This window comes from Accipiter gentilis, chromosome 29, assembly GCF_929443795.1.
Source record: "Accipiter gentilis chromosome 29, bAccGen1.1, whole genome shotgun sequence".
NCBI classification, from domain to species: domain Eukaryota; kingdom Metazoa; phylum Chordata; class Aves; order Accipitriformes; family Accipitridae; genus Astur; species Astur gentilis.
In genome coordinates, this window is record NC_064908.1 from 423,921 (window position 1) to 436,598 (window position 12,678).

At 38.2% G+C, this 12,678-nt stretch overlaps 1 protein-coding gene across 1 annotated transcript in view; it reads left to right on the forward strand.

The window, feature by feature from the left end:
• TRIM33 (tripartite motif containing 33) overlaps nt 1-12,678 on the forward strand; it is a 40,424-nt gene that overhangs the window by 16,299 nt on the left and 11,447 nt on the right. Inside the window, exons 5-12 of the mRNA XM_049832111.1 lie at nt 698-814; nt 4,466-4,580; nt 5,029-5,175; nt 5,700-5,817; nt 7,884-8,128; nt 8,377-8,541; nt 9,419-9,619; nt 11,672-11,804. Of these exons, the coding sequence (XP_049688068.1) occupies nt 698-814; nt 4,466-4,580; nt 5,029-5,175; nt 5,700-5,817; nt 7,884-8,128; nt 8,377-8,541; nt 9,419-9,619; nt 11,672-11,804 (1,241 nt within the window). The remainder of the gene's footprint in view (nt 1-697; nt 815-4,465; nt 4,581-5,028; nt 5,176-5,699; nt 5,818-7,883; nt 8,129-8,376; nt 8,542-9,418; nt 9,620-11,671; nt 11,805-12,678) is intronic.

A 12,678-nucleotide genomic window follows, 5' to 3' on the forward strand; every position in this document is an offset into this window, starting at 1 on the left:
TTCTGTTGCATTATTAATTCATCTTCTGATGCATAGTATGTTAGGAAAACAGCTAATTTCATTATTTTCCTTCGATGTAGCTACTTGCACTGTTTTCAGATGAAGTAATGGGAGGTGCTTTTGATACAATAACTGTTTGGTTGAAGGGCTTGGAAGGGAATGACATGTTCTTCACTGGGAAGTACCAAAAACACAGGGGAAAAAAAAAAGATTTTTTTAATAGGAATATTTTCTTTCAGATTAATTCAGTCAAATATGAGCAGTATAATCTCAGCTGAAAAACTGTTTTTCTGGGACGGGGCAGGGGTTGCATCATCTAATGTGTGTTTAAGCTATTAGTGCATTTTCCTCATCTAATGTTAACAATATGATTTGTCAAACTCTGAAGTTTCTGGTATCTCCTTTAGCTGGTGTTCCATAGCTTCCATAGCTTGTGAAACGATGCAGTGCATTGTCTCCCTGTGTAGTTGAAATTAATAAGTGATCCATAGAAGTTTAGTCTTCTGGATGCTTAGTAAGGATTTTATCAGTACTGAAACATTTTGCACACTGATTAGCATACGTATACTTTGATTTTTTTCCTGTGTGTTTTGTCACGTTTTTTTCAAAATCTTGTAGCTTTACATCTAAATTTGGGACTCTTAGTTTCAGCACATTACTCCTTGGTAATTGATATCTTCTTTTGCATGTTTAAAAGGTATCAGTTTCTGGAAGAAGCTTTTCAGAACCAGAAGGGTGCAATTGAGAACCTGTTGGCCAAACTTCTTGAGAAGAAGAATTATGTAAATTTTGCAGCAACCCAAGTTCAGAATAGGTAAGTACCCCCAAATTATTAACGGTTACTATTACATTGCCTTTTTAATGAATCACAGTAAGATGAATGATGGTACTAGAATTATACTTACGTTTTAGTTGATTCTATATCCTTAGTTGTATTGGACTTAAATACTTTTTGTAATGTTTTCTTATGTACAGTACTGTGCATCTTTTGGAAGTCGTTACAAGAAACAAATGTCAAAAATGATGTCTTTTGTGGCAACTTTGAGTAGAACCAAAGATGTGACACATTTATTACACTTGGGGGAGGGAGGAGGAAAAAAAGGGGAAAAAAAGAACAGGAATAAAAAAAGCAAGGCGAACACATCTTATGGTTTCTGCTAAGTTCAGCTCTAGGTGACAGGAATGTTGTCTGTAGAGGTAAACAAATTTTTCTTGAAATATTTTTGTTCCATATGAATGCCTCTAACAAACTTGTTTTGAAATTGAATGGAATTTTTTATTATTTTTAATTAGGCAAACAAACTTACAGTAATTATCTGAAAGGAAGACAAGCTTTTCCTTAGGTAGTTTCACTTAAGAATTCCAGGGTTAGCTTATATTCCAAGTCATATAGAACATTGAATATAGAAACAGAGAGAGCACGTGATTGCTGCTGGCTTTTCACCCACTTGTTGTGTTATGGTGTGCTGGAGGTCAGGGAATTCCACTGTGATTCTCAGTGGTTTTGTGAGCCTTCTGCAACTTTTAAGTCATTTGCAACATGCCAGATCATCTGGAAATCGGAAGTACAAGAGTAGAAGGAAGTCTACCAAAGATATATAAGGAGAAGTTCTGGTACAGATTTTTAACTCCCAGTGGTACCATGTACATTAAAAAATAAAAAGTTGTAAGGGAAGGAGAACATATGACATGACACAGGCAAATGTGTGAAGATGGAAGCAATGAAAATGGAAATTTTTATGTGCTCATTTGGCATGGAGTTCTTTGAAGGAACCTCAAAGAGAACACCATCGTGAAGCAGGAGGACCAGCTGTAGAATTGTTACATGCTTGAAGATGACACAAACCTAGTTAAGTGGGAAATAATTAAACTGAATGTCATGACCCGCACTGGATAGACCAGGGAGTTGTGTTGAATTCAGAATTCCCTCAGGGTAAATTAAGGTGAAACGACACCAAACGATCAGTTAAACATTTTATTTATGACAGAAGCAACCTAAACTTGGGAGGCATAACAGTAGGTAGTGGGGTTTCTCACAAGAGGAATTAGCATGGAACTACCTCAGTGACCTGTGCAACCCGTGGTAACCATATACATCAGTTCAGAGAAGATGATCACTCCCGTTGGGTCAGGAGGTTCAGAGCAGACCCCCTTGCTTTCTAGACTCCTCCACAGAGAGGAGCCCAGGGGCAGCTGGATCCACTCCTAGTCTCAGACTTGGTCAATGGTTTATGTCTTAAAGGGATGAGGTGTAGGGATTATGAAAAATGAAAGAGAGAAACAAGACAGAGAGAGAAAAAGGGGAAGAGAAAGATTTCACCAGTCCTGGGTCCAGTGTTGGTTCAGTCAGCCAAGGGGTCCAGTCCACTGAGGGGTCCAGTCCCGGTGGACGCATGTACCTGGGGCTTCATTTGTGTCCTTTTATCATCCTTGCCCCTCCTTTGGGCAGACACTCAACTTATTAGGCAAATTAGGTGTCATGAGCAGTTAGTGAGCCTTTGGGACTTGGGAGTTGTTTGGGGGATAACTTCCCCTTCCCTGCAGATGTGATCTCTTCATGCATGGTGAGCTGTCCTGCTCAGCATATCAGAACAGTGTATCAGAACAGCATGGTGAGCTGTCCTGCTTAGCGTATCAGAACATCCTCTCAAAATGGCATGGTGAATTGGCCTGCTCAGCATATTAGAACAGCATTATCAGAACACTGGAGCTATGCACCCTCCAGCAAGACCTCCCGGTGCTGATGGGCTTCTTTTCACCTGTGGTTCCTTGCTATGCAGTTCCTTGTTGTGCAGATTTCGTTGTTAAGCAGAACTTGCCCCACCACAATATTTGAGACATTAACTCTTTCAGTCTCTCACACCGAAAGCTCAAGAAATGTCATAAAACAGTCTCTGGTAAGAATTAAAGGCCAATAATGGGTGGTGCATGTATGAGTAACATATTGTGATGGTTTTTTGCCTAAGAGTTTCTGTCTTCACTGAAAAGTCAGTGAATTTCTGCAGCATGTGATTGGGTTAAGATCATGATGATCTGCTGAGCCAAATGGGTAGTGCAAGTGGGACACTAGGACACTAGTTTGCTTTGACATGTCATTCAGTTACTTTGTTGAAGTAGGGCACAAAATCTGTTATCATAAAAGCTTCAGAGAATGGGAAAAAAAAGTATATTACAATAATCATGTCACTGTCAGCAGATGGTATGAAATTGCCATCATATGTGATCATGAAGCGTAAAACAGTGTTGAAGGAATAGCTGCCTACTGGAATAATTGTTAGGTGCCAAAGCCAAGGACGGGTGCCTACTGACTTAATGAAGGGTTGGTTGAATGTTTTTTGGAGTAGAAGACCAGGTGGTTCTGTCACGAAAAAGCACGTGAGTCTAAGATACCTTAAAGGGTGTATGACACCAACAATGAAGATCATTGTCAGAAAAATGAGCATTGGTCTTGTGATCATATCAGGATGAATGACATCACAAGTTCAGATGCTTGATCCAGTAGCAAAGAAGCCCTTTAAAAAAAGGACAGTTTAAGTCTTTGCACTCAGACTGGCTCATGGCAAGGTATTGTGCTCTGACTCCTACAAGCAAAGTAAAGAATCCTGCAACAACACTATGTTGTCATTAGATTAAGGCAGCATAGGATCAAATAAATCCAGAATTTACAGTGGAGTTTAAGAAATGCTGCATTTCAAATTCTGTGGACAGAGCTCAAGATGATTTGCTTGAGTCTGAAGAAGTTGAGACAACGAAGACACTAAAACTGAGGAAGAATGACAATGATGGAAATGATGAAGAGGTGTGAGGTATATAAAACTGAAAGGCAGTAGTACTGAAGCACAAAAGAATAATGTAGACTAGTGGCAGGCAAATCATTAGTGAAATGTTTATATCCTTATTGTGTATTGATTACAGGTATGTAATAACCTTTTGTTACAAGATTTTCCGGAGGAGGTGGAGGGGTCCATCTGAAATTCAGGCTTGACTTCCTTTCTGGTTAATATATAATAGCATAAAAGTTTAAGGCATCATATGTAAACTCTTCATAGTGAAAGAGACATGATATGGAGATAAATATCTATGTGTACATACACACACATGTGGTCTTGGCTGGGTATGTCTCTATGTGTGTTTGTGTAAACATAAAAATAAACTGTATAAACCACAAGGACTGTTTCATATTACTTTAAGTAAAACACAAGTTGTTAACTGAGATATTATCTTGATCTCAGACTGTTTAATTTTTTTTCCAAAACTGAAATTCTAGATGGCTTCTTTGAAAAAGTTGATTAATTATGATTTCTCTGTTAGAAATAAAACAAGCTATAAATTTTGCACTTACCAGAACTACTTCAATACAGAAATTGCACCTTCACTCTTCAAGGGTGGGAAGATGCGTGGGTTGTTTAGTATATGGTGGCATAGTATAAAGTGACTGCCTGACAATACATTTCTCTTTTTTTAGGATAAAAGAAGTAAATGAAACTAACAAACGAGTAGAACAGGAAATCAAAGTGGCTATATTCACCCTCATCAATGAAATCAATAAAAAGGGAAAGTCTCTTTTACAGCACCTTGAGGTACAGTTAAGAAAAAAGAATAATAGTGTTGTTCACTCTTTCCAGTCCCCTATTGAGAACTCACATTCCATGTTTGAAAACAGTTTGGAGCTGGCAGTTTTGTTGGGCCCCAGTCTGGGTCACTCCCCCAGTTCTTTGTCAGGCTGCTATGCCTCTGGCAACATGAGGAAGAGAACTGGTCTTGGTTTAGTAGCTGATATTTTCCTGGAATGAAGCAGAGGCTCTTCTCTGAACCCACTACTTTCCCTGCACTTTGGTACTTCAAGGAAGAATGGTAGAGTGGAACAATAGAGAATTATTACTTGATGGTTCTAGCCACTCTGAATATGAGCATTATTATAAGCTGCTTTGCTTTATTTCTTTTTTCTGTAAGCACTGTGATAGTGGTTTACATTTTCCCTGATAAATCTGAAGCCCCCATTGTAATAAAGTTTTTGTTTCTTTGTAGAATGTAACAAAGGAGAGACAGATGAAGTTAATACAACAACAAAATGACATCACTGGTCTTTCGCGACAAGTGAAGCATGTGATGAACTTTACTAATTGGGCTATTGCAAGTGGCAGCAGTACTGCTTTGCTATACAGTAAACGGCTGGTAAGGAAGCATCCTCTAACTTGTCTGTACAGTGCAGAGAATGTTTAGTCAAAAGAATTTTCTAAGTATCGTGTAGCTTCACTAGATTATACCCAAGGAAGAGACAGTGAGTTGTTCATGCTTCATTTAAAAAAACAAAACAAACCATTCTGTAATAATGGGATAAATTTTCTAACTTTTACACCACTTCATTTGTAAATTAAGGACTTAACAGTATTATTGTAGAAGGAATGGGGTCAAGCTCTGTAAAGGTACCTCATTTGTTTCACTTGAGTCATTGCAGAAGTTGTATTATTGTATAACAGTACTTCTCTGTAGTCCTCTGAGTTGAGTAAAAAATTAGTTGTACAGTGGATGATTTTCCAGTGGTGAATTGAGTACTTCCCAAGCTACTAAGCAAACTTGCTATTGACAGTTCTCGTTGGTGATCTGGCAGTCTAAACTTGTTGGGCAAATGCACGCTTCTTAACTTTCTCATTCTTTATTTTGTTGTCATCAACAGTCTTGTTTTTGTTTTCCATTAGATAACATTCCAGTTACGTCATATTTTAAAGGCACGTTGTGATCCTGTCCCAGCTGCCAATGGAGCAATACGCTTCCATTGTGACCCTACATTCTGGGCAAAGAACGTCGTCAATTTAGGTGAGAAAATTGTGTTTGTTTATTCTGTGTTGCTTGAAAAACTAGACTGAATTGGGGGTGTTCATCCAACATGAGTGAATTGGAGTGCAACACATCTCTTAATGCAGAAGAACAAAACTCTATTGACATAACCCATCTAGACCTGATTACCCTCCTTATCTGCTCTGTTCTTTCTGTTAGCAAAGCTTTCTCCTCAGGTTTTGGTTTCCAATGGGAATGGTTCTAGGAATGGCCCTTTTTTTCCCCCCCTCTTAAAGTGGTTCTGATGGTTATAGTATAACACACTAGTGCTAAATGGGTGCTTCAGTTTCTGGGTTAAGCTTTTTTGGCAAGTAAATAGAATCAGTTTTGCTTATCTGAACGTCGTATTTAGCTGCGTATGGAGTAATACTAGATGTCTTAATGTGTTGCAAGTTGCATGAACAAGCATAATTAGGAGGACTTGATATGAGCTAAGTTCATGGCTAAGTACCAAGCCAGTCCATGTGATTGCTGGAGAGGCAAGTGAATTAAGAAGTAGTGTTTAAGTAGTTTTGTATTCCAAGATGTCCAACACATTTATAAAGGTAAAGAAAAACAGAGCCTCATAATGGGAGATACACTGCTGTTCCTGTGTGTGTGTTGCTTGCAACTGCCACACGGTAGGTTATGGCACCATAGCTGTAAGCTTTTATATCTTACATGGTTCTTATGAGCGCAGCTATTTATTCTTTCTTTGCCCTAAAGCATTAGCTGCCATGGGAGTTTGTAATAGTCTTTGTGAGATAGGAGCTTTGAGTGCTCATGTACTGCATGACCGCTTAGTGACAGCTGGGATCATTGGGACATTTGCAGTTACGATTACTGCACATTGCTGCTGTTGTCAGATGCAGTAATAATGTGTGCTCTTTTAAGGACGTAAGGTGTTTAATATCTTAGCCTCTTTATTATTGCCTTATCCTGCAGCAGTGTAGTGTCACAGTTTTTCTTCCAAATTAATCCCCTAATCACTTAAGCTTTTCAAAGAACAAGTTTTAAATGAGAGAGGAGGGGAGGTGAGCTAGTGGGGAGAGCACAGTGAGACAGAGGTATCTGCTAGCACCTGCTTGTCAACTTTTCTGTTGGATAAAAATCTATTAGAAAATCTGATAAAAATATCAGCTCTTCCTGATGCTTTTGTATGTACTTGCTTCTTGCTCGATAAGTCTCCTAGCTATGTTTTGGTGTTCCTGTCTTTAGTCAAGGAGGTTTTATGTGCAAAATAAACAAACTTTTAATTGTGTAAGTAATGGTTTAAAATTGACACTATTCCTTCATGGACAGTTCCTCAAGCAATTTTTGAGCGCTGTTTCTCTTGGAGATTAGTCAAGAAGGAAAAAGCAAGGCTTTCCAGGGCAGAGCTTCAAAGTTTGTTTGACAGGGACCCAGGTCAGGTGGGGAAAGCTATATAGGAAACGGAACAGAAACTGTCAGCCTCAATAAGAAGTGACATGCAGATTCCAATGAGTACATGTTCAAAGAAAAAAAATCAGCATTCTGTCTTTTCCCTTTAATAATAGGACTGGAGATAGCTATAGAGGCAATGTGGTCCATTGCATTGTATCAAGGCGGGACTCACCTGTAGCAGTGTTTTGTGTCATGGTTGTATAACCTGTTCTTAGTCATTCAGTGATGGGATACTCTCCACTGTCCCCCAAATATCTTTTCCTGGGCTTTGCTTCCTTAGGTATAGAAACTTTATGCTCAACATGCTTTTTTCCTATTTTGTTTCTCATCTTGTCTGTTTGTTGTGAACACAGAGAACAGTCATCTCTGTCTTGTCTTTTAGGCTGTGTAGTTTCAGTTCTTTCACTCTTTCCTCACAGGTCATGTTTTTAGTTTTGCAATTTCTTCTTGTAGTGTGAGTATTCTTACTGCTTCTCTCGTGTGTGGTTATGGAGACCTAAAAAGAAAATTTCCAACTTAAATTGCTTTGTTACTACCCCTGAGGAAACTGAATTAGAAACATCTGAATATTCTGCGTTTATCAACCTTTGGATGATGTTGGAGATATAACTGTTTACTAGTTCTTTTTTTGTTTTATTTAGGTAACCTTGTCATTGAAAATAAACCAACTCCTAGTTACACTCCTAACGTGGTGGTTGGTCAAGCTCCTCCAGGAACAAACCACATCAACAAAGCTCCAGGACAAATCAATCTAGCACAGCTTCGACTTCAGCATATGCAGCAGCAAGTGTATGCACAAAAGCATCAGCAACTGCAGCAGATGAGGATGGGACAGCCAGCTGGGTCAGTTCCCAGGCAGACGAGTCCACAAATCTTACAGCAGCAGGTAAGTCTCTTATATGTTCTTATTTCACCTTTTACCATAACACCAAAACTTAAAATTGCCCTATCAAATATAAACTTAAAAAGCAGTTTGTAAACGTGAAAATCTTTTGAAATTTGACATACTTTAAATGTGACAGCTATTGGCTTTTCTTGATGTTATGTAACTAGTAAACCTACTACTGTGGAAAGAGATTGGCTTCTTTTTTCCATGTTAAAAGCAAAAATTTTAAAAAACAAAAACCCTTGCAGCCTCCCAGGTTGATCAGCATGCAGACCATGCAGAGGGGTAACATGAACTGTGGGGCTTTCCAAGCACATCAGATGAGAATGGCTCAGAATGCTGCTCGTATACCAGGAATACCACGCCACAATGGACCACAATACTCCATGATGCAACCTCACCTTCAAAGACAAGTATATCCTGTGTACACGCTTCATTTGTGCCATTGTGCCAAAGTTTCATTACAATAGATGATACCTCCAGCTGTAAATGTGTCTCTGTAACACTTATAACTCACAGCTACACACATTTATATGCTTTTTCATGTTGCATACAGTACTGTGACATTTTTGCTGAACATAAGAAAATTCAAACCTTAAGAATGAAAATTAATTGTAATGTTTGTATTGCATTTTAGTTCTAGGAAACAAAACATTTCCTTTTTAATTTTTCACTGACATTCAGCTTTTGGGTTTTTTAGAGAATAGTCGAGAATAGTGAAGTTCAAAGTGATGTAGTTGAGGGGTTTTAATGAAACCAAATTCTGAAGTGTTTTTAAATTCAAACTTGAAGCATGATGCAGAGCTCTGCATACCATTAAGAATAAAAATTCTTGACAATGAATGTTAATGTGACTGGAAAGCCAAAAATGACTTTATAATACTTGAAACAGTTACTCTTTTCTAAAAATAAATAAATAAATAAATTAAAAAAAAATTGTAGACAGACATGGACTCTAAAGTTGTCTTTGGAAGAAGTAATTGCTTTAAGAAAAATATAACTAGATAGGAAAATAATTTGGTGGAAGATGTGCTCTATATTTAAATATCTAGCCACATAAAGTGTTTTTTCTTTCCAAGTAATTAAACATAGCAGTTGCTTTGCATTCAGTGCTATCAGGTTATGTTGATACAAATGTGAGTTTATATGTTGTTGTCGTCCTCCCCCCCCCCCCCCCTTTTTTTTTTTTGTTGTTGAGGACTATCATATAATGCACATGTTGCAATTTTACATGCAGTGGCTGTCTGATTTGTCCGTAATGCAGTCATGGTCTCTCTTCTTTTCCTACAGCATTCTAACCCTGGGCACGCGGGGCCTTTTCCAGTTGTTTCTGTGCACAACACCACTATTAATCCAACTAGTCCTACTACAGCAACAATGGCGAGTGCAAACCGTGGTCCAACAAGTCCATCTGTTACAGCAATCGAACTCATTCCTTCTGTAACAAACCCAGAGAATTTACCTTCCCTGCCAGATATTCCGCCCATCCAGGTCAGTGGAGAAGATCAGGCACTTACACTGTGGGTGAACTAATGATTTGCTTTCCTTTCTGTATCTTTTTTTATTTGGATACCAGTACTTGTCTGTGGAATGGTATAGTTAGTTATCACTTAAAGTTGAAGAATTTAAATCTTCAGCCTTTGGCTTGGGCATGCAACTGTTTTCACTATATAGGGCTGACCTGCTTGACCTGTGTTAACCTTTAGATTAATGAGTATTTAATGGCTGTCCTATAGTAAAATTCATACTTAGATTAGTTAATCCCAAGTACTGTGTTCACTTCCTTTCTTCCACAAGATTATCACATGAGTAGATACCACTATAATAGTTGAATAGTTATGTACGTCGAACGCCCTGAATGGTAATTTATTCAGAGTTAAAGTTGCCTGGCGCTTCTCTGTGATGTTCCTAAACATAACAATTAAATGCAAGAAGTACAGAGAAAAGGTGTCCCACTGCCCTGCTTTTCTCTCTCCTCACGTTTCCTCTGTACCCCAGTAGTGTGGCTGTAATCATTTCCTTGTATATAAGAGGCCAGCATTTACATTAGGCATTGGATCCTGGAAGATGCTGCAGAACATTTAAGCTGGCCACTGTGATTAGTCTTGAGCTGTGGTGGTGTCTGCCTGGAAATTCTTGCTTGCACAGAGTGTGACTGTTTCTGCTTCTGTAGTGTTCACTTCATCTGCATGCTGTTTGTACTCACGGACTTGGAACTGCAGTGTGTGCCCTGTATTTTTTGCCCAGAGAGGCAGTAGATAGTACTGCACACAAGCTGGGTAGATTTTGAGGAAATCAAGCTCATTTGGAGAGGTCAGAAGCATAATCTAATGTATGAGTGGCGCAAAGGAAGTAAAAGTAATATGTTTTCTGCAAGAGTATTTGAGAAGCCACGGAGGGGAGGATCATGACTTCATCTTGAGAACAGAATATTTATGTTGAAATGCCCATGTGAAGCACAGGAGACTTGGTCATGGTACAGGAAACAGTCACCTTAAAAACAAAACCTAAATTTCATCCAAGCAGATGGTCTGCTGTAATATCAGTAGCTACTTTTTAACTCTTAATCTATAGAGAGTCATGTTCAAGGGTTGTACATTCAGTTTTCTCATGAGGCTGCAGGTAGTTTGCTAATGTAAGACTAGTGGGGAGGGGGAAAGGATCACATCTCAATGTGATTGATCTACAGTGCTGAAGCTTTGTTTAGTCATTAGAACAAAACACAAGCATAACTAGTTATGACTGGTTTAGCTGTACGTGTCTAAAGTTCATGATATACCAAGTTAGAAATAGTTGTTAGTGGGATAGTCTAAAATATAAACATGCAACTTCTAGGTGCACTGAAAATGCAGAATTCTGTTAAGATACTCTTTTTTTTTATACCTCTTCATGTAATAGCTGTTAGGGATTTTAGTTGATGAAAGAGTTGGGTAGGACTTTCAAGTTGCTTGCACAGTCATAAAAACCCACTTTGAATACAGTGTGTTTCAATACATTATTTGCAGTTATGCAGTCTTGCGGTTAATAGCTTTAAGCAGTTAAAGTAATAGGGTACCTGTTTCCTTGTTTTTAATAGATACTAAAATCTGTGTAAAAAGTGAATGGGAGGGAGGGAGACTTCACATCATGCTAAGGAAAAACAAGTTCGTGGTTTCCCTTAATATCTTAATTGTGAAATAACTCTTGTAACATTAGTAATCTGGTAGTTCATATGACTAACAACATTTGTATGACTAACACACTGAACATCTGGAAAGCTGAAAGTCTGGAATCACCTAGAGTAAGTGCAGCCTATGACCATACTGGAAGAACTCAGATATTTAGGAGCTTTTGAAAAAATCTGACTTTAGGTTTCTGACTGTGGGTTTCTCTTCTGAAAGACTGATCTCTATGACCTGACAAAAATGTTTGCTGATGTTCTGAATCCTTGAAGGGATAGTGAACAACTCTGGTAAAGATAACTGGCCATAGTTTAAAGATGAGGAACTATTAAGAAACTTTAATTAGACATCTCTGATTCAGACTTTTGTTTTTGCTTCTTAGCTTGAAGATGCTGGTTCAAGTAATTTAGATAACCTACTAAGCAGATACATTTCAGGCAGCCACCTACCCCCACAACCTACAAGTACCATGAATCCCTCCCCAGGACCTTCAGCTCTATCTCCAGGGTCATCAGGTAAATGTGATGGGTATTTCTGGTATTTAAGTTGAAAATGATTACCTACCATTTCCTGCCAAAAGGGAAGCGATATTTTGTTAGTTTAAAATTTATTTTGCTGAGAAAGAAATTCTGGAAATTTAAATTTTACTCTCCTTCAGAAATATCTTTATAGTAACAAAGTGCTAGCACACGAATGCAGTATTCCAGATACATGTATAGACTATATTTTTGTCCTATGTTACCACAATCCTTTTTTTCTTTTTTTTGTGCATCAGAGGACGTGGTTCAGTTATTGCCCCCAAATGATGACTGGCTAGACCATTCTGTTAGTGACAGAATCATTTGAGCAAGGTCATTCTAAGTATAGCCAATTGATGATAGAGCTTTCGTTGTGCATGTGAACAAATTAAGTCACCAATACCTAATGCTGAGTTATTTAAACATTGAAAATGTCCATTTCTATTAGTAAGGAGCTGATTTCGGTCATTTGATACCTGTTTCTCTTAGTCTTCTCTCTGCAAGATTATTGTAAGATTCTGTGCATGAACGGTTGCAGCAGTGGAACTTAACTATATTTCTCAAAACCTGCATGCAAAACGTACAGATTTTCTTGATTTCATTGGTGGATGTCAGTGGATAAAATTTGAGAACTTAATGGGCTGAGGGTATAGCACTCTTTGGATTAGGTGAAATAATTATCAGGCCTCTAACAACAGTGTGTTGTCTGTTTTTTTTATTTAATGTGGTGTGCTAGACCTTTGCTCTGACCAAACGACTGAGAGGGCAGCTGACTTGTGTGAATTATTAAATTGGGATATTCTAGCAGCACTTCTGGCATTACTCAACTCTAGTCATTTATTTTACTGCAGAATGTAAATTTGTACCAAGT